The following is a 23,014-nucleotide window of genomic DNA, read 5'->3' on the forward strand; positions in this document are numbered from 1 at the left end:
TCAAGCTTCCTGTACTTCATTTAAACTTCAGGGGAAGGTGCCATGCGATAACTTCTCCCATGGGCCTTTTTTCAAATCAGGAAACACTGGCAGCCAAGGAGGCTGAGGAACACAGGTGAAATGTTTTAATGGAGGGGGGGGACCTCCCCCGCTGCCATCTGCCATTCAGTGGTGTGCAGTCAGTGGACTAGGGGGACTAGACTAGTCCCCTAAATGCTCCTGGTAAATTAGAGTATTAAATTATTAAAGCCTGGCACCTCATTCCCAAAGCCCGGGAAACTTCTGCCCAGTTTAGGGAGGGAGGTGCAATGCTCATGCGCACGATGTCAGGACGTTCTGACACCACGAGCACAGCGTCAGTCCCCCCATTGTCCTTGCAAGCTGGCACCTCTGGCCCTAAGTCTTCTCCTATGAATTAATCACTGCATGCCACTACTGCCATTGTACAATGAGCACTGTGCAAGTTCACCTCCAGCTGAAATTATCCAACATGCTGTCAGTGAGGCAGGAAAATGAAAGCTTTCATGGGGGAAAAAAACGTTTGAAATTTTGGAGGACAGGTTTTGGCACTATACTAAAAAAACACCAAATAAAACCCTGCAGAACACACAAATATACAGTGTATACATGAGTCAACCTTGACCTTTCCTTGTTACCATTGTACGCTTCCTAGAGTTCTGCATCATGCTGCTAATGGAAGAAGCACTTTCAAAAGCCACATGTCCAACTAACACTGCCAGAAATAACCTTTTAAGCACTATCCTTATGCTAACCTTGGCAGTTGCAAAAAAACTTCCTGTTATGTTCTGTCCTGGCCTTTTGGGTACATTTACAATCCACACAAAGGTCTACTTATTTATTTTTCCATTTTAAGGTTTATTATCTGAGTTGAAATTGCTTGTTTGGGAACCCATGGATGCTATTCCATAATGCTTCTTTTAATACTCTTGGGCTATAAAAATAAATTACATGGATCTTTAGCTAAGATTTTAATACTTGTTGCAACCTTCCCCAAAATTTACAATGCATTTGATCATCATTTACAGAGGGTACAAAGTCCATGGTGGTAAGAGTGAGAGTTAAGTACAGCAAACTTTTCTGAAAACAGATACAGTGGTAAAAACCTCAGTTTTTCTGTTATGAATGATAAGCAGCTTTTTTATGTTGGCCCCTGTGACAAAGGATTAGTAAACAATCTGGACTTTACCAGCAGAAGCAACAGTCCAAAGTAAACCTGTAATAAAGGTGGAGACCCTGTATTTCACTGAGAAACAATAAAAGGCTGACTTGATAATTACTGATTTGATAGAACTTTGATTTTACAAGAGAGACCAAGTTCATTTTTTTATTTGGCCCTCTGGAGCAATAGAATCTGCAACTAAATTATATCTGCTGCAACTCTGTACAAGCATCTTAGCTCTACACAATAGATAAAACAGTTTCTGAATGATATCCCTAACAATGAAACATTATGCCAGTAACATATCATGGCTTTATTCATTACATGTGACTTCTACTAAATGACTGCAATTGTTTCTCAGCTTCACCGAAGGCAGGGATGAAGGATGTGGCCCTCCAGATGTTGTTGTACTCCAGTTCCCATCATCCTTGGCTATTAGCTATGGTGACTGAGGCTTCTGGGACTTGGAGTCTAATGACATCTAGAAGGTCACAGGTTCCCCATCCTTGACTTTAGCGTTACTTGGCCATCCTTGAGATAGCGAGCAAATCCTTCAGGGCATATGGCATAATTGTACTGTTTGGCTAAGGATTGCTAACTGGCTGTTACATACTATTGCAAAATGTCAACAAACATGTTTCCATCTCTTTGAGGAAATAAAGCCACAGCGCGCATATATATATATATATATATATATATATATATATATATATATATGTGGTGGAGTCCCCCCCCCCCCATTACTATTTTCAATGCAAGAATGGGATTTGCTTTTGCAAGTAGAGCAAAGACGGGAATAGCAAAATGATCTTTGGCATTTCAGTTCTACTTTTTTCTGTTCTTCCATGGTTCCTTCTAATGGAGGCATATTGAATAATTCATTCCAAGTTTTCCCTTTCCATTATAAGCATAGCGTATATCTGCAGTCAGCCAGGCCCTCTGGCTACACCTTTAACTGATTGCTGGAGAAAAGATGGTTAAACAGCTCTGCTGAGCTTTCATTTGCCGGAATGACCTAAATGAAAGGACCTGGAGTGGAACATTAATCACCAGTAAATGTTCTCATTGAGCTCAGACACCTCCTTTCCCCTCCCCCCCCCACCAACATATCTACCCCACATACTGTAGTTGCCTTGGGAGGGTGGATCCCACACTGTTAAAATTAAATAATTGCTTTTCAAATTGCCTGTGTCTGTTTCCAACTCCAGTCATTACATTGAGCTGACAGGTTTATAAGGACTTTTAAAAGTTAAGAATTTATTTTCCAGGGGACTGTAATAAGTGACCCCTGCAAATAGCTGAGGTGATGAGATCACATATTGCAGAGTTGAACAATTTTCTGCTGGTGATTGCTTAGTGTGTGCGTGTATGTGTGTTGTGTGTAGATAAAACGCAGAGGAGGCAGCTTTGTAAGGACTTACGGGTTTCAAGGTGTTCTCTCCATGCTGCAAACTAAATTATGCCTGTTGCTGCAATATTTAAACTCAAGACACCTTTACTTGAAATGTATATATATATTTGTGGGTGTACTGCATCTAAATTTCATTTTAATAAAACTGGAGAATATCCCTGCTTAAACAGTAGGGGAAAACCTCAACTGATGTATCTTTGAGTGCATGAACATACAAAGTCATCCCTAACATTTCAACCATTGTTAATATCATAAACCATAAAATTACAAGGGGGGGGCTCTGCTTTGCAATCAGGCTCATTAGCTTAGAACTTGGGCCGCAGGGCATCTCCCCATTGGCTTTGGCCACACATACAGATGGCTGGTGATGATCATTTACTTGCTCTGCAAAGACCGAGAGCCTTGTTTCAAGCTGAATGTGTGTTAATGTGTATTAAACCTGTCTTTTGCTTCATGGGTATCTTGTACCACTGAAGTCTGATGGTGCAGTTGTGCGCTTTGCAGTGAATTCAGACTCAGTCCAGAGCCAGCAGTGGCTGGGTGTTCTCATTCTCATGCTGATCCTCGTGTTTCAATGTTCCAGATTCCACCACGGACTGAGACCTGAAAACAAAGAACAGCTGTTAGCATTGCTTAGGCTTTAAGGCTTCAGCTGCCATTTGTCTTTCCAAGAATATACCGAGTCTTAGTATTTTATTGACTTTCTCAATATAATCTCAAGGCAATTAACATTTCCAAAAACATCTGGCTTGGTATAAAAAAAGGTAGTGGGCTTTGTGTTGATGATTGTGAAATTATTTTGCAAATTCCAACATTTGCAAAGTGCTGATTTCTATTAGCACATTGGTGGGGGTCAGACTGGAGGAGGTCATAGGCAAAATTGGTAGGTTCCTGGTAGTTTACCTGATGTCAGGTAGTGATGTTCCAAGTAACACTAAGCCTCTGAGTTTATATGCTATTTTAAGATGAAGTGGACTCTTACTTTGGGGGTATGACAGGTGGGTGTTCCTGCCCACCTGTTAAAATTGACCTGCAGGGACTGGAAACAAGGATCCGACCCACTTGTCAGATCCAGTTTCCAATCCCGGCTTTAAACATACAAGCTGGTGCCCACATGTGCAGCACTGGATTTATTTGTTTCTTTTAGACAGTTGTTGACTGCCCATTAGCAACATATTCTGGTCAGTTCACACAAAATTTAAAACAATAATATTGATTCTGAAATATCAAATAATGTGAAAACACTAAAATCAATACAATTCCTCCAGCAGCAGCAGCATGAAATAATTCAATAACAGGATTTAAAGCTCAGCTAAAAATAATTTCTCCCAGGTACTAAAATACACTATAACATGGTTCTAAATAGCAAGTGGCACTAAAAAGGACTTTGAGTGAAAGTCCTTAACTCAAGCACCAGGCAAGCCCCTCTGGGGAGGACATTCCGTAATTGGAGCAACAACTTTGAAAAGGCCCCTCCCTAGTGCCTCACCCATCAAACCTCGCAAGATGAAAAAACCTGAGAATATCTTCCAGCAAAGATCTTTAGGTCTGGGCAGGTACATACAGGAAGATGCTATCCTTTAAGTAACCTAGCCCCAAGTTATTTAGGGCTTTAAAGATTTAATGCAGTACTGATTTTCCCCCTCCCCCCTCATCCTCCAGAATCTCCAAACTGTGTTTAAATTTCTCTCAAATCCAGGAGGAGTTCAAAGACATGGTTTGTGAATTTTTGAGAAAGGAAACATTGGAGCGCAAATGCACCGTCTGCTACCCTCATCCCATTCAATATCTAAAGCATTTGAAGCCGCCTGAGTCACCAAAGAACAAAAGAATTGATGGATGAATGTTACGGAAGAGTAATATTTTAAATGTAGCCCTTTAGATTTCAGGTATCGTCTGTCGCAGGAGCTGAGCACCATGTTCCAGCTTCACTGTGGGATTTGGAACATGCCTTTGAGTTAATATTAGTTAGTGATTCATTCACACTGGATGCCATCTAAGCATTAGCTGGATTTAGAAAGTACAAATTATGTTCCTCATAAAAATCACCAGCAGTTCCTTCAGCAACACTGCAGTGTAAAAATAGAACAGCTAACCAGAACACTAATGGGAACAGTGTTCTCTCTTCCTGAAACCCCTAATCTAAAAGAGATTAGTATTCGGAATTGAGTTCTAGCTGGCGGTTTCTTTCCAAGGGCAAGTATATGCTTCAGTGAGAGAAAACAAAAAGCTTTTTTTTTCCATTCTGGAAGGTTCTGTCTCTCAAAGTAAGCTTGTACCATACGCCATGAACTGAGGGCGCCTTTAGCTGGTTTATAAAAGTATCAGGCTTAAACCTGAGTTAGCGGCATTCCAGTAAAAACATGATGGTTGGACAGGAGAACTGGGCTTGCATCCATTGCAGAGCTAACTAGCCGTCTCGACATACAAGGATTTACACTTGCATAACAGGATTTTACCCCGTTCTGCATCCCCATATCAATTCTAGGTCCCTGCATCCTTCTGGAGCAGATTTGGGGAGGACATGCAGGGGAGGAGAGTTGGGGAAGTCCCATTGCACCAGCGTAAATCCTTACAGGAAAGTTACTTGGAACTGCATTGGATAGAAGCCCTGAGCAATGGAGCTCCACCCCTATTTGAATCACTCTTCAACTTGCGGAAGGGGACTATTTAAAAAAGGGAGTCTCTTGCATCCCACAAGTGATATGTTTGGAACCCCGAGGTTCCAAACAAATACAGTGGTGCCCCGCAAGACGAATGCCTCGCAAGACGAAAAACTCGCTAGACGAAAGGGTTTTCCGTTTTTTGAGTCGTTCCGCAAGACGAATTTCCCTATGGGCTTGCTTCGCAAGACGAAACGTCTTGCGAGTTCTTGCGAGTTTGTTTCCTTTTTCTTAAAGCCGCTAAGCCGTTAATAGCCACTAAGCCGTTAATAGCCGCTAAGCTGCTAAGCCGCTAATAGCCGTGCTTCGCAAGACGAAAAAACCGCAAGACGAAGAGACTCGCGGAACGTATTAATTTCGTCTTGCGAGGCACCACTGTACTTGAAGAGGGCTCGGGCCGCGTGTGATTTGTTGGTCCACTATAAATCAAAGGAAACAGTTTCCCTGTAATGGTGAAACTCATTTCAGCAGCAGCAAGGCACCTCCCCCTCTTGTACAGCCAGTTCACAGATGCCCCAGGCAAATCCAAAACATTTTCCTGCCTATGGCAACGAGGATAATAGTGCATTTCCCCACCTATTTCAAAGTGCATTTCACCCAGGGTCAGTTGAGTGCTTTTGGCACCTGAGAATGAAAATCCCATGAGTGTCATGTCGTCTCCTTGGCAGCAGGCCAAATGACTGACAGTTTGCTGCCTTTTCAAAATCAGCTGCCTCAGGTGGCTTCCTCACACTATCTAATGGTAGGGCCAGACCTGGGTTGCCATTTTGTAATCCTGGCCAATCATTTGTATGTCTTAACGAAACATCTAAAACCGCTCCTGATTCTTTAGAATCTCTTCCTCTATATTTAGACCAAATATATCCTTTAGGCTCTCTCTTTCTTCACTATTTTTAACAATGTAAACCACAATTATGGGGTGTATGTGATCCAGAAGCAGCAAAGTGTTAGCTCTCTGTTCCATTTGATCGTGAGAATGGAACACAGGATTGGTATTTTGGAGGCTAAGGAAATGCGGCTGCAGGCAAAAGTACACATAGGTCAGCATGCCAGGGGTGGCTGAGGCCAGAGGTAAAAAGGGGCAGAGCAGTATATGCAAATTTTACCTTTGTACTGTAGGTTAGTTTCTAAAAACACTCACATACCACCAGTGGGCATAGTATGGGTTGCTGGTGTCCGGAGCAGGGCAAGTATTACGCTCCCTGGAGAACAGGGCAGCTGGGGTAGAGGCGCACACCGGGGGGGGGCACACGGAGTCTGTGAGACACATGGCTACCAATGCTGCCACTGATGGCGGTGGTGGCCATATGCCTTCTCGGCTTGGTGGCTATCCCTCCCGGCTTGGCCAGCCCTGAGGCTGGGCGTGTGGGTGTTTTTTGCCAGCCATGAGTAGAAGGAGCTCCAAAGGCTCAGCCAGGTCACGGCTTGCCTCCCCACAGATCCAGAAGGCAGCAGGAGCTCAGCCATGTAGCCTAGATGAGCGTGTCTGTCATGGAGGCACCCGGTTGCGCCCCCTCAGAAATTTGTGCCTGGGGCTGCTGCTCCTCTGCCCTCTGCACGCTATTCTACTACATACCCCTCTCAACCCTTCACCCCAATAAGCAAGCAGCATTATTGGAGTTCAAGGACACAATCCAGTCAGTCAAAAATACTTCACAGACAGGGGCGTGAAGCAAGGCCCAGTGAGGGTTGTTTCCTGGGGAGATTTCTGAGAGGCAGATGGAGAGGCCTGGATGAGGCATTTGGCTCCCAGGCCTGGCCTCCATCTCTGGTAAAACCATGATGATGGCATCTGCTCTGCAGATGTGTTTCTGGGCTAGGGAGCATTTCACACCAAATATTCTGCAACACACACACCATCTATCTTTATCTCCATCTTTCTATATATACATCTGTACAGACTCAGCCATCACACCCACATTCCCCTTCCAGTGCACTCCTATAGGAAACATGAAGGTGCCTTAAGGCTCTGATTTAACCTGTCAGCTGTAGTCTTGAACTATGAGCCACATTTTTTTTCTTACCTGTGAAAGCTTATAAAAAGATCTATTCAAACATGAAACAATCCCAACTCCACTTTAAGATTAGGCTGTATTGGGGGGGGGGGGGGAGACAACACAATGAAAGCAACCCACATGCTCTCATTCCCAGTCTTTTACTTCTCGTCTTTTATTCTTCCTTTGCGTTATTAACAACCTTATTTGCTGAAATCCATGTGTGGGTGGGGGGAACCCATGACTATCCTGCTGAGCTTCCCCCCTTGAGCTGAGCTTTGTGCCTTTCAAATTGGTGCACTGTAACCAATCAATCCGGCCACACTGCAAAAGATCTATTCACTGGGGCCTCACCTCCCATCTGCGCATTTCCCTCTAATTCTTTGCCCATTACACCGGCTCCTCTAGGCTATTATCTTCCAGTGATTCATTCCTGCTGCAGAAAATAATAAGGGAAAATGTTTCCTTCCAACAAGCCGCTATTGATTTACTTATTGATAACACGCAAAGCCTTTTTGGTTTCAGTAGCATTCTGGGTTTGTTGCTTTTCAGTATTCAAGCCCTGTCACCTCCACCAGGTGGAGAGGAGGGACTGTAGCTCAGGGGCAAAGCATCTGCTTTGGATGCACAAGGTCCCGTCTTCAACCCCAAGCAACTCCAGGCAGGGCTGGGAGAGAAATCCTGAAGAGCTACTGCCAGCCAGTGTAAGACAAAATGGAGCAATGGTCTGAGTCGATAAAAGGCAGAGACCTATGTGCCTGTCCATGCGGTAGCAAAGAGCTGGATCACCACTTCAGTCCTCAACATTTCTAGGTAGGGCTGGGGAAGACTGCCTGCCTGAGACCCTGGAGAGCCACTGCCAATTCAGAGTTGACAGCACAAGGCTTTCGTCGATCGGGAGAGAGCTGCATTAGACTTGCTTCTGTTCTTTTATACATAGAATCATAGAATTGCAGAGTTGGAAGGGACCCTGGGGATCATCTAGTCGAGGCATAGGCAAACTCAGCCCTCCAGATGTTTTGAGACTACAATTCCCATCATCCCTGACCACTGGTCCTGTTAGCTAGGAATGATGGGAGTTGTAGTCCCAAAACATCTGGAGGGCTGAGTTTGCCTATGCCTGATCTAGTCCCGTGGTTCCCACAAGGGGGAAAATTGATTTTTAAGGGGGGCAATTCAAGCTTGTTTAGACCAAGTTAATGGCCTTTTAGGCTTCCTCCGCGTGAATAGTAGTTCACTTTTTGAATAATAAGAATTATATGTCACGGGGGGGAGAGGGGATCAGGATTTTAGAGATGCTTGGGTGGGGCATGGCCAAAAAAAGGTTGGAACCACTCATCTAGTCCCACCCACCTGCAATGCAGGAAAATGCAGCTGTCCCATAGGGAGATTGAACCTGCAACCTTGGCGTTATCGGCACCATGCTTTAGCCAACTGAGCTACCCAGACTCATACAGGAGCCTTTAAAGTTGTTTTTACTCATGCTTCTATACTTGTTTTTGATGTTTGTTTTTCTAGGTTGCTTTGAGCTCACTTTTCTGTGGGGAAAGTGACTAATAATGATAATAATGTTCATCTTGCTGTTTTCAGCTTTCTAGTGTGACTAGCTTCCCTTGCATTTTCCATATGTGTGGCATACACAGAGGGAAATGGTGTCGCCATAGTAACTTGCATCCATTTCTCGAGCTGCAAAGCATATCTCCTTGAGACGGAATAGAAATGCAGAGCGCATTTTCCCATTGCTGTAGAATGCATTTTGTCTTCTCGTAACAAACTTATCTTATTGGGCCAAACTCCCAGTGTCCTAAATCTCTAATTGTGTGATTGGAATCCCACTCCATTTACATTTTCTATCAGAGACAAACCACAGTACATGATTTGGTATGTGCTTAAAACTACATACCAAACTGCAGTCATGTCTATTCTGTATCACCAACTATACAGCTATAATACCAGACCTGTGTTTATTATGAAGGGGGGGGGGGAGAGCAACCACACAATACAGGCAACATAAAATATGCGTAAATAATGTGCATTGGGTTGTTACTCAACTACAGATTTTTCAATAATATTCATATGTATTTATGGTTACAGGTAAAAAAATACCCCATAGAGTGCAATATTTACTCAAAAGTAATTCTCACTGAGTTCAGGCTAGCTTCCTTCCATGTAAATGTGCATAAGATTGCAACCTAAATCTACTCAAGATTGTGTTTGTGAGTCTGCATGGACCAGTATATAGATTTAGTCAACTTTACCTTTCATAAGCTCATTAGTTTGTGTGAACTGTTTTCCAGACCTGTGAAAAGAGACGACAAAGTGGGGATGGCAGCCACTGGATCAGCTGGCCTCAGTTCTTGAAAAATAGCCAAATTTGACATGACATTTCCCCCACAATGGGTCCTTGGCCTCATTTGTTTGTAAGGGTAACCCAAACTATGACTTACCATAATGTATGAACCAGGCTCTGGTTTGTCTTCCCAAACAAACCATTAGCGATAAACCAAGAAAAAACCTTGGTTGCAGTTCATGTGTTGGATGAGACAAACTGCATGCCTGGGCTCACCTGTAATGCTTAGTATAAGGTAGGATGTGGGGGGGGGGTAAAGGAGCCACAATTTTCTCTCCAGGCATCAGCACACTTGCTTGTTCATGACAAACCATAACTTGGTAATGTTACATGCAAACCGGCCCCATATTTTGCTCTTTTCTTTGCACAGGTTATTCTTTTTCCATTTTGCTGAACAAGTGTGACAGGATGTGCCAAAATCAACGATCATTAATGAGGCCCAGAACAGCTATAATCCTGTTACTGCCTCATGAAAGAGCATTTTACTATGAAACATTTTCATTTAATACACTGGTGAGACATCTTTCCTTTCAACTTGCTCATCTTCATCAGGCCAGTAACTGCTATTATTATTTATAGGGATCCTGTGCCTTCAGATATTGTTGACCACCGGTTCTCATCACCCCTGGTCATTAGGCATGCTGGCTGGGGTTGATGGGAGTTGGAGTCTAACCACAAGTTCCTCATCCTTTGTATATAGATGCTGTTCTTCCATTGTCATTATCCTCTCTTGAAGGCAAAGCAATCCTTGCATTTCCAGTCAGGCATTATTTCCTTTTCCTGTTTTAAAGCAGATAATTTTTCATTTCCTCTAAACATGTGCTCCGAGGCTGAACCTTACCTTTTCATGAGTTTGGGTGAGCATTCTCTCTCCAAGTTGGACGATGAGTGCTTCACATGCATGGTGTTGTAGGAAGTGTGCGTGTATTCGTTTTCATCATTGTAGTCTGGACCAAGTAAAGTCCGAGCCCAAGTGCCCATGTCATAAGGAGGAAGTGTCCCTCCAAACTCTGAGGGCAAGCAGTCAGGGTGTATAAGCTGGTGAAGGCTATTCAGATTGTTACCATGAAGAAAGATCTTTGAAAAAAGAAAAACAGACAAGAACACAGTTCATTGGCTCTCAGTTTTTCATGGCTGTTAAAATATTAAGGATGCTTAATATTTAAACTTTTTCAAGGTTTGCCGAAGTACAAAAAATATTAGGGGGAGGGAATCTTTGAGGTGGGAGTGGAAAGTCCAAAGCAGCATGTGAGTTTGGAGCATGCTACATGTTCATGGAATGCTGAGTGATTGATAGAGTAGCAGAAATGGGAAACCCGGCTGTGTTGAGGGAGGAATGGCAGGGTCAGTCAGCTACAATGGCCAGTCAGTCAGCTACAAACAGGAGCGATCCATACTCCAACATTTTGCTGCAGGTCTGTTGTAGACACTAACACAGCAAAAATAAGGTGATGAGCAGCAACTGTGCTGGCTTTTGGCGGTAATTTTCTAGGTTATTCAAAGCTACTGGTTTTGATATCTGAAGGTTTTCACTTCCTATGAACTTTATCAGAGCGTAGGGCTTCGCTTAGGATAAATCCCTTCATGTCTTAAGATGGGAAGGAGAATCTCTGATGAAAATTCTGTTTTGAAGGCTATGAAAACTGCTGCCTGCTGATGTGTGGTCTTCACACAGCCATTGCCCCCAACACTATGGCATGGGCTTTCTGGCTGCTGAGATCATAAAGCACACCTTGCTAGTTCTTTTGATTAAAAAAAGGCAAGCCTTTTCTGTTTCAACATGCTGATGGGGCATTCATTTATTTTATTATTTATCATGGATACTTATTAAGGGTGTGCATCTGCTCTGCATGAACATAGCAAGGGGAACAGGGGGGGATTTGAGGGTCTCCCCCCTGAGTTGAAGCATAATGTCAATTATTCCAGCTCCCCGCTGAGTCAGATTGGGATTCTCACAAAAGCTTCATGTCTGTCACTCTGTTTCTATCCTTTTCAACAATCAATGTTTCCCATATATCTCTGTGTTTCTCTAGCTCCAAGGCTTTGCAAGAAGTGGGGCTGCCCAAAATTGAAAGAGCTCTTGGTTGTTGTTTTTTGTTAAAACCCACTCTGGAGGGACTCCTGTGCCTATAAATTTCATTTACTTTGGCCAAAAGGCTAAAAAACATGTAGTCGTTTTTAGGTTCCCCGTTGTACTAAGTGGAGAAGCACAGGTTTTTGTTTTATACAGATCTGTTGAGAACTCGAAAATAGATCAAAGTAGAAAGTGCACAGAGCAACTCAGGAACACACTGCTATTGAAAACAAACAGACACACAAATGCAGATCTGAGATGACACTTGGGGCTTGTGCATACCACTCACATTTATATCCTTCAATAGAATTCCAAGGGGAGGGCGAGCACTAAAAACATTGGGAAAGCACATTTAAGATGCACAGGAGGATGGATGGAATAGAAATTTTAATTGAGGATGATGATGATGACAATAATGCCTGCAGGAGATGCATTTAAATGCATCTAAGGGAGACTGGTTGAGGGACGCGGGTGGCGCTGTGGGTAAAAGCCTCAGCGCCTAGGGCTTGCCGATCGAAAGGTCGGCGGTTTGAATCTCCGCGGCGGGGTGCGCTCCCGTTGCTCGGTCCCAGCACCTGCCAACCTAGCAGTTCGAAAGCACCCCCGGGTGCAAGTAGATAAATAGGGACCGCTTACTAGCGGGAAGGTAAACGGTGTTTCCGTGTGCGGCTCTGGATCGCCAGAGCAGCGATGTCACACTGGCCACGTGACCCAGAAGTGTCTCCGGACAGCGCTGGCCCCCGGCCTCTTAAGTGAGATGGGCGCACAACCCTAGAGTCTGGCAAGACTGGCCCGTACGGGCAGGGGTACCTTTACCTTTACCTAAGGGAGACTGGTACATTCAAATGCCATAACTTGCTGAGCCCCTTATTAATATTCTTTAGCGGTCTGTTATTGCTCATCTTATAATCCATGTAAATGATTCCCTTACTACTGTCTGGGCTTTTTATGTCAGTGTCCTTTCCTGTCCTTTCACTTTTATTCTTTTCCCTACATCTATAGTTTTTTGCAACATCAACCCTGCTATGTGGGAATCCCATGCTGATGACTACAGTGTAGATCATGTCATGTATCCACAGCATTGACAGTCAGGTCATGTATCCACAGCATTGACCAGAGGAGGAATGACCACTAGGAAGAGTGCAGAGAAGAGAAATGCCTAATTCAGCACCAGTGCCGGATTTACGTATAAGCTAAACAAGCTACAGCTTAGGGCCCCACTCTCTTGGGCTCCCCAAAAAATGTAAAGGAAAAAACCCACTGGATGTACATTTCCAAAATATAAGATAAAAAACAAATAAAATAAAACCTACATACAGCAACAGTGTTTTGTGTTATGTAGGCTCCTATGATGTAAGTATTGGGCCCCACCTGCTAGCCTGTTTCCTAAAATATCACTGGCTTGCTCATTTCTATATATAGGATGCCTACATTCTGCATGTGCAAATGGCTTTCGATACCTATGAGGTCCATAAATGACCATATAGCATATATTCAACACAAAAAACAGCGACAATTTGTTGTTGACAAAGGACAGGTGGACATATAAAGGGCCCCATTACTTTCAGTAGTTTATGGCCTCATCAAACCTAAATCCAGCCCTGATCAGCACAACAGGATGCCTTCATTTTCCCCAGCTGCAATAAAACATATCTCTCCCTTATTGGTTTCTACAGCCACAGCAAGTGCTGTAACTCCAACAGCTTGACTTTACCCCTGATGGTGCACTCTTCCCTTTTCTCTTGAGACAGACAGATGCCAAGGATGATGGTTGTTTGGGTGTATTCTATCAATTACCTTTCTCCACTTATCTCACTGTAACAAAACAGTTTTTTGTGTGTGGGGGGGTGTGGAGTGTCAATTTGGGAAGCTTCTCTTTGCATTCCTGTTTGGTACCAAAAGTGTTGCTCTTTGCAGTTTTTCTCCTGGATTGGGAGTATGAAGTTCTGTCTGTAGAAACTTTCTTTGACTCCATCCACACTCCTTTCCTACGTCAATCAAGCATGCCTCTTCAGCTAGTTTTCTAGCCATTAGAGGAATTGCATAGAAAAGTACCTTCTTCAAGCATAGTTTTATGAAGGCTGTAGTAAAAATGGTATATAGTAGGAATCAATATTCCCAAGTCCTTTGCCATAATAAAGTCCTGCTTCTTCTCCAGCAGTGCTTGGAATTTGAATTATTTGGGTGACATCAATTATTCCCCCACCCACCCTTTTACAAGAAAAGCAATCTGCTGAGGAAGCAAAATGGGAGACTTCTCTCAAGATGTCTGTAATACAGGGATGAAATGCCTTGTGGGGAAACATCTGGGAGCAGAGGCAGCACATGTCAGGAAGGGGCAGAAGTAGAGAGAAAAATGGGTGCAGCAATGTGTGTGACTCTAACAATTGTATGGGAGGCTTTGTGCCAGCCACGTAAAAACCAGAGGTTTCCTTACGTACCTTCCCATCCTCTGTCCAGGCAAGCAAGGGGCATTATCACAGTTCAAAGACACATTCCAGCCAGACAAATTCACTTGAGGAAGGTACAGAGCACAGCTAGTTAGGGATGTGGTCTGAGGAGCTGGGGAGGAGAAATGTCCACATTCACACCATACATTTAAAGTGCTATGGCAGCACTTTAAACAGTCATGTCTCCCCCCAGGAATTATGGGAGCTGTAGTTTGTTACGGGTGCTGAAAGTTGTAAGGAGACCCCGTTCTCTTCAGAGAGCGACAATTCACAGGGTGGTTTAAGAATCAATCTCTCTTCCCAGGGAACTCTGGGAACTGTAGCTTGGGGGGGGTCTCCTAACAGCTCCTAGTACCCTTAGTAAACTACAGCTCACAGAATTCTTCGTAAGAAGCCATGACTATGGCACATTAAATGTATTGTGTGAATGTGGCCAGAGAGGCCCCATAGCATGAGGTTCCTCTGCTCATCTGTAATGGGTAGGGCTCTTCAAACAGTTTCTGTGGGTTCCCCACCCCCAGTACTCTACCGTAGCTGTGTGTGTTTATACTATAAAATGGTGTCTTTCTTTTGTACACAATGAAAGGTGTGTTTTTCCCCCCTTCTGGTGCCTGGCTTAGATTCTGAAAATAACTGTCTCCTGCTGAAATATTGATTGCATACGGGCTGTTGGCAAACTCCAACCGAGGCGTCAGCTTGCGCTGCTGTCCTGAGGCCATGCAAAGCAAAACCACACAAAGACAAAAGGAGGAGGCGCAGAAAGCAAGGACCCCCTTGTGCCACTGGGGGTGGGGGGGGTGGGCTTGGGGCTTGCTTCGTTTTCTAATTACCCTTTTCCTTGTCTTGTCTTTGAGGAAGGGCTTGATGAGCGTGTATAGGGCATGGATGTACCAAGGCTGGTTCACAAAATGGACTCCTCCAAAGCGAGCAGGAAAGCTGTCCTGTGAAGAAGAAAGAAACGGAAGCCAATTAACAGAGGCAGCCAGTTAGGTAGGCAAGGAGCGGGTCTACAGGCTGGGCTGTTAATTGATGCATTAGGATCGACTACTTTGCAGCACAAACACACACACAAAGCTTCTGCCTTAACATTCTCTTAGCACTTGCACAGTGGGGCAGCTGCAGGGATGTGGGTGTGTGGTTTAAAGTCTCAGACTCATCCCTAGTTCTGTGTGTGTGTATGTGTGTGTGCGCGCGCGCGCGCATGTGTGTACATGTGCATGTATCTTTCTTTGCAAGCAGCGCAGCATGAATGCGGGAGAGAGTGTGTTTTCTAATTCCCCATTGTGTCACAGAGCCAAGTTCCCATACACCTCTGTGAACACGGCTCACCTCTTCACCCCGGATCCCTTCCCTTCCCCCCTCTGCCCTCCCCCCAAGCCATCATTACAATAGCTGAACTTTCTGGGTGAATGAACTGCACATTATGAAGAAGAAGACGGGTGGAAAATGTTGATAAGTGAAGCTGTTGAGAGGGAGCGGCGTGACAGCACCATGGAAACTGACGCAGACAAGTGCTTGCTTTTGGAGGTTTTGTACAGATACCCAGCAAATTAGCATGCAGGTAGAGTCCTTTCTCCCAGAGTTGTCTGCAGTGGTGGATCCTATTTCAGGTATGCAGAATAACATGGATGAAAGACAGGGCAGACTTTTTCCGGGGTCATTTTCTATCATGAATTCTATTTAATCTCAACATTAGATTCATACAGAATAGACAGGGAATAGACTGGCGTCCTCTGTCATTTTGGAACACTGATGCCTGAGTATATGTTGTAATTACACCCACAAAGAAAAACAAGTTGCCTGCTGTTGGAGAGCATTAGAGGAGCCTTTTTAGTGTTGTTGTCGTCGTCATTGTTTTTTTAAAAAAAGCTGACTGGCAAGGAACTGCCCCTAAAGCATGTTGTCAACTAAAATGCAACAGTGTTGTGACAATGGAGGAGCTGTGCATCAGGGCAAAGTGCAATGAGGGTGAGTTTAAAAGGTTTTTAAATTGCAGCATTCTTTGTGAATATTCCCATCATTACCCCTGAGGGAAGAGGAGAGTATTTCTACGTCAATTACTGTGGCATCTCTCATTGGCAGGAACAGGGCTTTGCTAGAGTCCCAGTGGGAGTAAATCAGCACAGTTTTGCAAAGAGTCAACGGTAAGTTACATTTTGCTTGGAAGGCTGCAGCTCTCTATCACCTGAGAGCCAGGGACAGAGAAACTGCCACACACATTCATTTGTGTATCCCAAGCTTAGGCAAACCCCAGCCCTCCAGATGTTTGGGACTACAATTCCCATCACCCCTAGCTAACAGGATCAGTGGTCAGGGATGATGGGAATTGTAGTCCCAAACATCTGGAGGGCCGGAGTTTGCCTATGCCTGGTGTATCCCTTTGGACACATGGAAAACTGTGCTGACTGGTGGCAGTACTCCAGGATTTCAGACAGGAGTCTTTCCTAGTCATACCTGGAGGTGCCAGGGATTCAGAGGTGCCAACTTGCAAGGGAGATTGGGGGGGGGGATGTCACATGTGTGACGTGCGCATGATGCGCAATGTTCCATCACAACCTCAGGAGGAGCCAGGGGTGGAGCCAAATGCGGCAGCAGCATGGCTTCCATGGCTAGTGGTTCCTCCTCTCTGGTTTTCAGCTGCCTTCTGCTCTTCCTACCACTGCTGGCAGCCAGGGGCTGCCTCCCTGCTCCTTCCCTTCCATTGCAGCAGCAGCAGGAGGAGCTGGTCACTGAAGCTTGGCTCTGGGCTGGGTCTCCTCTGCCTCCTTATTTTTTTTTAACATTGGGGGCAGCCCCCCCCAAAAAAAAATTATTCGGGGGGGGGGGAGCTTGGCTCCCAGGAGTTGGCACCCATACAGGGATTGAATCTGGGACCCTATGCATGCAAACCATGTGACCTACCTGAAGGAGCATCTCCACCCCCATCATTCAGCCCAGACACTGAGGTCCAGCTCCAAGGGCCTTCTGGTGGTTTCCTCCCTTCGAGAAGTAAGGTTACAGGGAAACAAGCAGAAGGCCTTCTCGGTAGCCGTGTCCACCCTTTGGAACACCCTCCTGTCAGGTGTCAAGGAAATAATAATAAACAACTATTGACTTTTCTAAAAGTCATCTGAAGGCAGCCCTGTATGGGGAAGTTTTTAATGTTTGATGTCTTACTGCGCTTTTATATTTGATGGAAGCTGCCTGGAATGTCTGAGGCAACCCAGTCAGATGGGTAGGGTAGAAATAATAAAATTATTATTATTACCATGTGAGTAACAGGCCCCTTCTGCAGCTGGATGCCCAATGGGCAGCTTACAGGCAATTTCACATGGATTCCAAGAGTTTCATAACACTACAGTAAAAGCCAACAGGGTGCTCTGGATACCTTACAACAATTTTAAAACACTCCCAAACTCCAGACATACTTCTGCTATCTCTCTCCTCACATAGGCTATCATACAAGGAAACCAAGGTAGTCTCAGTGCCTAAAATGTGCCTGAACCACAACTGGATCCAGAAAAGAAAACTTATTAAAGACTGCCTGGAGTTGGTCAGTCACTTCTCTCTCTAGAGACTTGCACAGGAAAGGGACATGTGCAACCAGCCTACAGTTGTTAAGATCTTCTGGGTCCAAAGAAAGTTTCTTAAGGAATGGTCCCACTACTGCCTCAGAGGGACATTTATTATCTCATTGGCCCAGCTGGTGGTCCCATCCCTACAAAATGTTATCAGCCACAAGGGAAAAGATCAAGAACACAACGGTTCCCTGCACTTATCAAAGTACCTTATCCACATTCTTGAGTCTTATCAATTGAAATTCATCTACCAACACTTGACCAGGCAGCACTCTGCACACTACTGGAAACTGGCCTGCTAGGTTCTTATAGATATAAGCAATTTCATTCTGAAAATGCCTTGCAAATCAGCCACAGTGAGCTGCTGAGGTTTCTACCAATACACCTCCAATATGTAAAAAGTCCTGTACTAGAATGGAGAGATTCTTCGCTGCCATCACCACTGAATAATAGACTTTCCTTTTAATAAAAGCTGCAGACATGTTACACCACTGTTAGACTAAAACACAGCAAAAAAAGGTAAAGGTAAAGGGACCCCTGACTATTAGGTCCAGTCATGACCGACTCTGGGGTTGCGGCGCTCATCTCGCTTTATTGGCCAAGGGAGCCAGTGTGCAGCTTCTGGGTCACGTGGCCAGCATGACTAAGCAAACCAGAGCAGCGCACGGAAACGCCGTTTACCTTCCTGCCGGAGCGGTACCTATTTATCTACTTGCACTTTGATGTGCTTTTGAACTGCTAGATTGGCAGGAGAAAACACAGCAAACCATTTCCCAAATAACACAGTAAAAATGGAGAAATCTTTACAGAAATGTCACCCCAGTAAAGTCTGTGGAAATATTTCTAACTATAAGCCTTAGAACAGACATGGGCAAACTCTGGCCCTCCAGATGTTTGGGACTACAATTCCCACCATGCCTGACCACTGGTCCTGTTAGCTAGGAATGATTGGAATTGTAGTCCCAAACATCTGGAGGGCTGGAGTTTGTCTATGCCTGCCTTAGAACCTACATCTCCCCTTCCTAGTTTCTCATTATAATGGCATAATGTGATTTAGCCAACTCACCATTAACAGGTGTAATTAATTTTCTTGCCTGATTGTTTTGAAAAAACTTTGAACTTGTGTCTTGTTCTATCATGGAGGTTCAGGGCAAGAAACAACAGGTTCAATTAATTAAGTAAGTAAAATGTATTCATCGAAAAGAGTTACTCCACCTCAGTGGCGTAGCGTGGGGGGTGCAGGGGGGGCCAGCCGCACCGGGCGCAACATCTGGGGGTTAGGGTTAGGGGGCGCAAATCCACGGGTTAGGGGGTGCAAATTACTTGCCTTGCCCCGGGTGCTGACAACCCATGCTACGCCACTGCTCCACCTTTCTTGAAAAAGCAGGTAGCAACACCAGCATTAAAAACATCAAAGCATTAGCTAAACAAAAAAAACCCTAAACAGTTAAAAAAATGGCAGGATAAAACCTAACCTATAAAAGTATAATTATAAAGGCAACAGCTGAAAACCAAACATTAACTTCTGGTGGATATTTAACCAAGTGGATCTTTAGAGGAGGAGAAATATAATGTGGTCACCAACTAGGTTTTATCTCAAGTAAACCTATTGAAATTAATAGACCAAAACTTGGTAAATCACCAATCAAAAAGTGGCTAAATTATACTCAAGAGTTAAACCCATTGACTTCAATGCTTCTATCCTGAGAATGACTTGGTCAGATACTAGCTAATTAAAATAAGCATTTGTTTGAAGTAGACCTAGATATAATTTTTGGATGGCATTATGGGGTTCTGATTCTGCAGTGGTATATAGAATACATCGACAAATTAGTTGAAGGCAAAAAAGCTTTTGCTTCATGTGTGTGAACTATGTAGACCTTTCTTTGTGATTTGAGCCTGTCCCACTCTCTCCCTCTTCTCAGAGAGAATGTGAGATGGGCACATTGTATCTCAGTAGGGAAAAAAAGAATTAAGGCACAGGGAGGTGGATGGTGGGGAGGAAGGACCCTGCAAACACAGTAATTTGTTATTTCACTGTCTAGGAGCCATGGAGGTTTGCTGCTCACATTACTCATTTGTTTTCTGATTTCCCCAAGGTTCTTTTTGCTAACTTGGGAAGTAAAGCCATTACGTGTCAGTATTTCTCTATTCTCCCCACTGCCTCCAGCAGCACATTCTCCTTTCTTGTAGAAGCATGCTGCTGAAACCTAATGCATCTTTGTTGCCAAATGCTAAATATACTAACATGCAAAGCAAGAAAGGTATTTCTTAAAAGCTGCATTAGAGCCAGTATACGTATTGCATCTTCAGATGGTCCCTGAACAAAATCTACAATAGTATAGCTGAAACAAAACTATTTAGGGCCAAGCAACAGATTGGGTTAAACGTACTGTTTGGTGCTCTCTGTTTGGTGATGTTGTTCAATTTTTAATTAGCAGCTGAAGGTGGGCCTGACCCCAGGCAGATGGCAGTCCACATGGAGGGGGCATTTAACCTTTTCTTCCTGTGCTGTAGCCTTTGCAAAGCAAAATTGCTAACTGAAGCGTTAATGATTGAAGCATATTCCCAGGAAATGCCGCAGTGCAATACCGCTGGTATTAGTATAACAGTGATAAAAGTACCATCCTCCAAGATCCAATGCAATCGAAACAATAACTTTTAAAGATTAAAGTTCTTCTATATTTAGGAAGGCATTAAAATCACAAATTAAAATATTTAAATCCCAAAAGATCATCTTGCTCAACACAAAAAACATGAAAGACAAAGCTTCTTGCCTTTAAACAGAACATGCAATATTTTCATTTTAAGGATTTATAGCTTTCTAAGGCTAGTAAGTATTATATCAGGCATAGGCAAACTTGGCCCTCCAGATGTTTTGGGATTACAACTCCCATCATCCGTAGCTAACAGGACCAGTGGTCAGGAACAATGGGAGTTGTAGTCCCATAACATCTGGAGGGCTGAGTTTCCCTATGCCTGTATTATATCCATACAGTTTCTCAAAAAGTTCCTCTTGGTTAGTGGATTCACTTGCCGCCATATGATTCCAGTGCATGCTGACTGCCTTGGTTCCAGCTGATTTATTTCCAGGACATGTGGTGATAAAACATTTCTAGATTGTTCCTCCTTGGCCCAGTAAATCCCCATGCCATTCTTTATGTGCATGAAGTCCATTTGTGTAAAGAACAGCACAAGAATCACTTGCAGTAATGTGAGCAATTGCCCCAGACCCAAACTTTTTCTGTCAACAGATTTATTTTCAGGCTCCAGTTTGCTGCCAAACAATGCAGGCTGGAGCTTTGCTCTATAGGGGCAGGACCTGGTAGTGCAGTTGAGCTGGTACCTTGCCATTTAAAAGGGCAAATCCAGGATACAAATGAATTTGTTTATAGTGTCACCAGATTGCCATTTTGAACAGGATACTTGGGTGAACGTTCATGTTTTTGTTTTAAATATATCTGCACTTTGGGGTGTTTTTCTAAATTGTTTTTCTTGCACATCACCTTGAGATGTGTGTGTAGGAGGTGATTAATAATAATAAACAGTAATAAACAATAATATGACTAATTTTAGCTTAAAATTGCTGCAGAGAGCTGGATTCCCTCCCCTTTAAAAACTTAACATTGCACACCATGCCTTGTCCTTTAAAAAATATAGCGTGACTCCAGTGTAAACCTACATACCTTGGCTTGCACCCAAAGTGAGGCAGCAAGTAGGAAACGTTCAGACCAAGAGTGAAATCTAGGTGTTGAATATATCCCTCTGTATCCCTATATGAACCAGTATATACAGTCTCTGTATCCCTATATGAACCAGTGCTGCAGATGTAATAGTAACAGCTTCTAATTACACTGAGAAAAGAATCCTACACCATTTTGAGCCCGGGTTCATTTTTGACACCCTAGGTTAGTTGGTTAGGTGATTGTAGCTGGTATAGTTCAGTGCTGACAATCTGGAAGCATCTGTCCATTAAAAAAAATGTAGTATTCAGAACTAAAATCAGTACTCAGAACTGAATTTTCACTTTGCTAGTCTCCAAGCATAACCACTATCTTCAATCTCCCTCCTTGCTTAGAAAACAGATTAAATAATAGAGAGCTATAGCAGAATCTGTGTTAAGTTATTTTTCTACTTCACAAACTCCGTTGGAATAAGTTGGCCCGCACCAGGGAATTATCATATTTAATCCTTTAGCAGACACCCTATAGATTTTTCCAATGTGTTTGTTTTCTTGTAGTGTTCAGTACATAATAAACTGAGCAATTAACAATTGTTTCCCATAATCATTCTTGCAATATAATGAGATGTCCATGCCTTCTGTTTATTTTGCAGTTGACAGATGAGTTAAATAAAACGAGTTGCAGAGCCAAAGTACTTGCTCAGGAAGTTTTGATCTGCCTTTGCAAAATAACAGTGTCCTATTTTATGATCCATCAAAATAAACCATAGCCTTGAAATTTCTATAGCTCTCTCTAGAAATCATATATACTGTGTATATATATATATATAATGCTAAGTGTGCCACTTTGGAGCTCTCTACATCAGGGGTGGAGAAAATGTAGGCCTTGACCTAATTTCAGGGTGGGGGGGGGGAGCCTAGAGGGAGAAGCGGGGAATGTCAGGGAGATAATGGGAGGAGGAATGGAAGGAGGAAAAGGGAGAAGTGTTTGCCAATAAAGCCCTAAATGACTTAAGTTAGGATATCTGGAAGACTGACTCCTCTGTACAACCCTGCCCAGAGGTTGGGGGGGGGGGTCATTTACAGAGATCCTGTTAAATCCCCTACCAGCAAAATAAGTTTTGTTGGTGGGAATGTGAGGTGTGGCTTTTTCCATGTCAGCCCCCTGCTGGTGGTTCATCCAGTTGAAGGAGATGAGCCTAGCCCTGCCCCAATGCCTGGTGCCATTTTGGCAGGCAGTGAAAACTTTCTTATTCTGTGTGACTATTTAATGGCTTTCAATATATATGAGAAGGTTTAACTCTGCCACTTTTGGTTTTCAAGGTTTTGGTTTTCATTTTTGTAACTAGGTGGTGTTTGGTTTGGTTCTTTCATTCTTGTGGGCCTTTGTTAGGCCCCAAAGTGGTATTAAAATCTCAAAAATAAAATACTGTATATCAGAAAGGCGTCTGCAAGCGATCAGTTCAGATCTTTAGCGAAAGGGATATTTCCTGGCAGCCCAGTGAGTGGAGAAGAAAAGGGGGCGGGGAGAGAGAGTGAGAGAGAACATAAGAAGAGCTTGCTAGATGGGACAGTGGCCCATCTAGTCCAGCAACCGTGGCCAATCAGATGCCTGTGGGAAACTGGCAAGCAAGACCTGAGCACAAGAGCACT

The 23,014-nt window shown here is 43.8% G+C and overlaps 1 protein-coding gene across 1 annotated transcript in view; it reads right to left on the bottom strand.

Moving 5' to 3' along the window:
- Positions 1 to 2,417: 2,417 nt before the first annotated feature.
- The window catches only part of CLVS1 (clavesin 1), a 60,771-nt gene continuing 40,174 nt past the window's right edge, over positions 2,418 to 23,014 (bottom strand). The window contains exons 4-6 of the mRNA XM_028736867.2: positions 14,953 to 15,063; positions 10,440 to 10,675; positions 2,418 to 3,194 (exon numbers count right to left, since the gene is read on the bottom strand). Of these exons, the coding sequence (XP_028592700.1) occupies positions 3,107 to 3,194; positions 10,440 to 10,675; positions 14,953 to 15,063 (435 nt within the window). The 3' untranslated portion in view covers positions 2,418 to 3,106. The remainder of the gene's footprint in view (positions 3,195 to 10,439; positions 10,676 to 14,952; positions 15,064 to 23,014) is intronic.

Source organism: Podarcis muralis, chromosome 8 (assembly GCF_964188315.1).
Source record: "Podarcis muralis chromosome 8, rPodMur119.hap1.1, whole genome shotgun sequence".
NCBI classification, from domain to species: Eukaryota; Metazoa; Chordata; class Lepidosauria; order Squamata; family Lacertidae; genus Podarcis; species Podarcis muralis.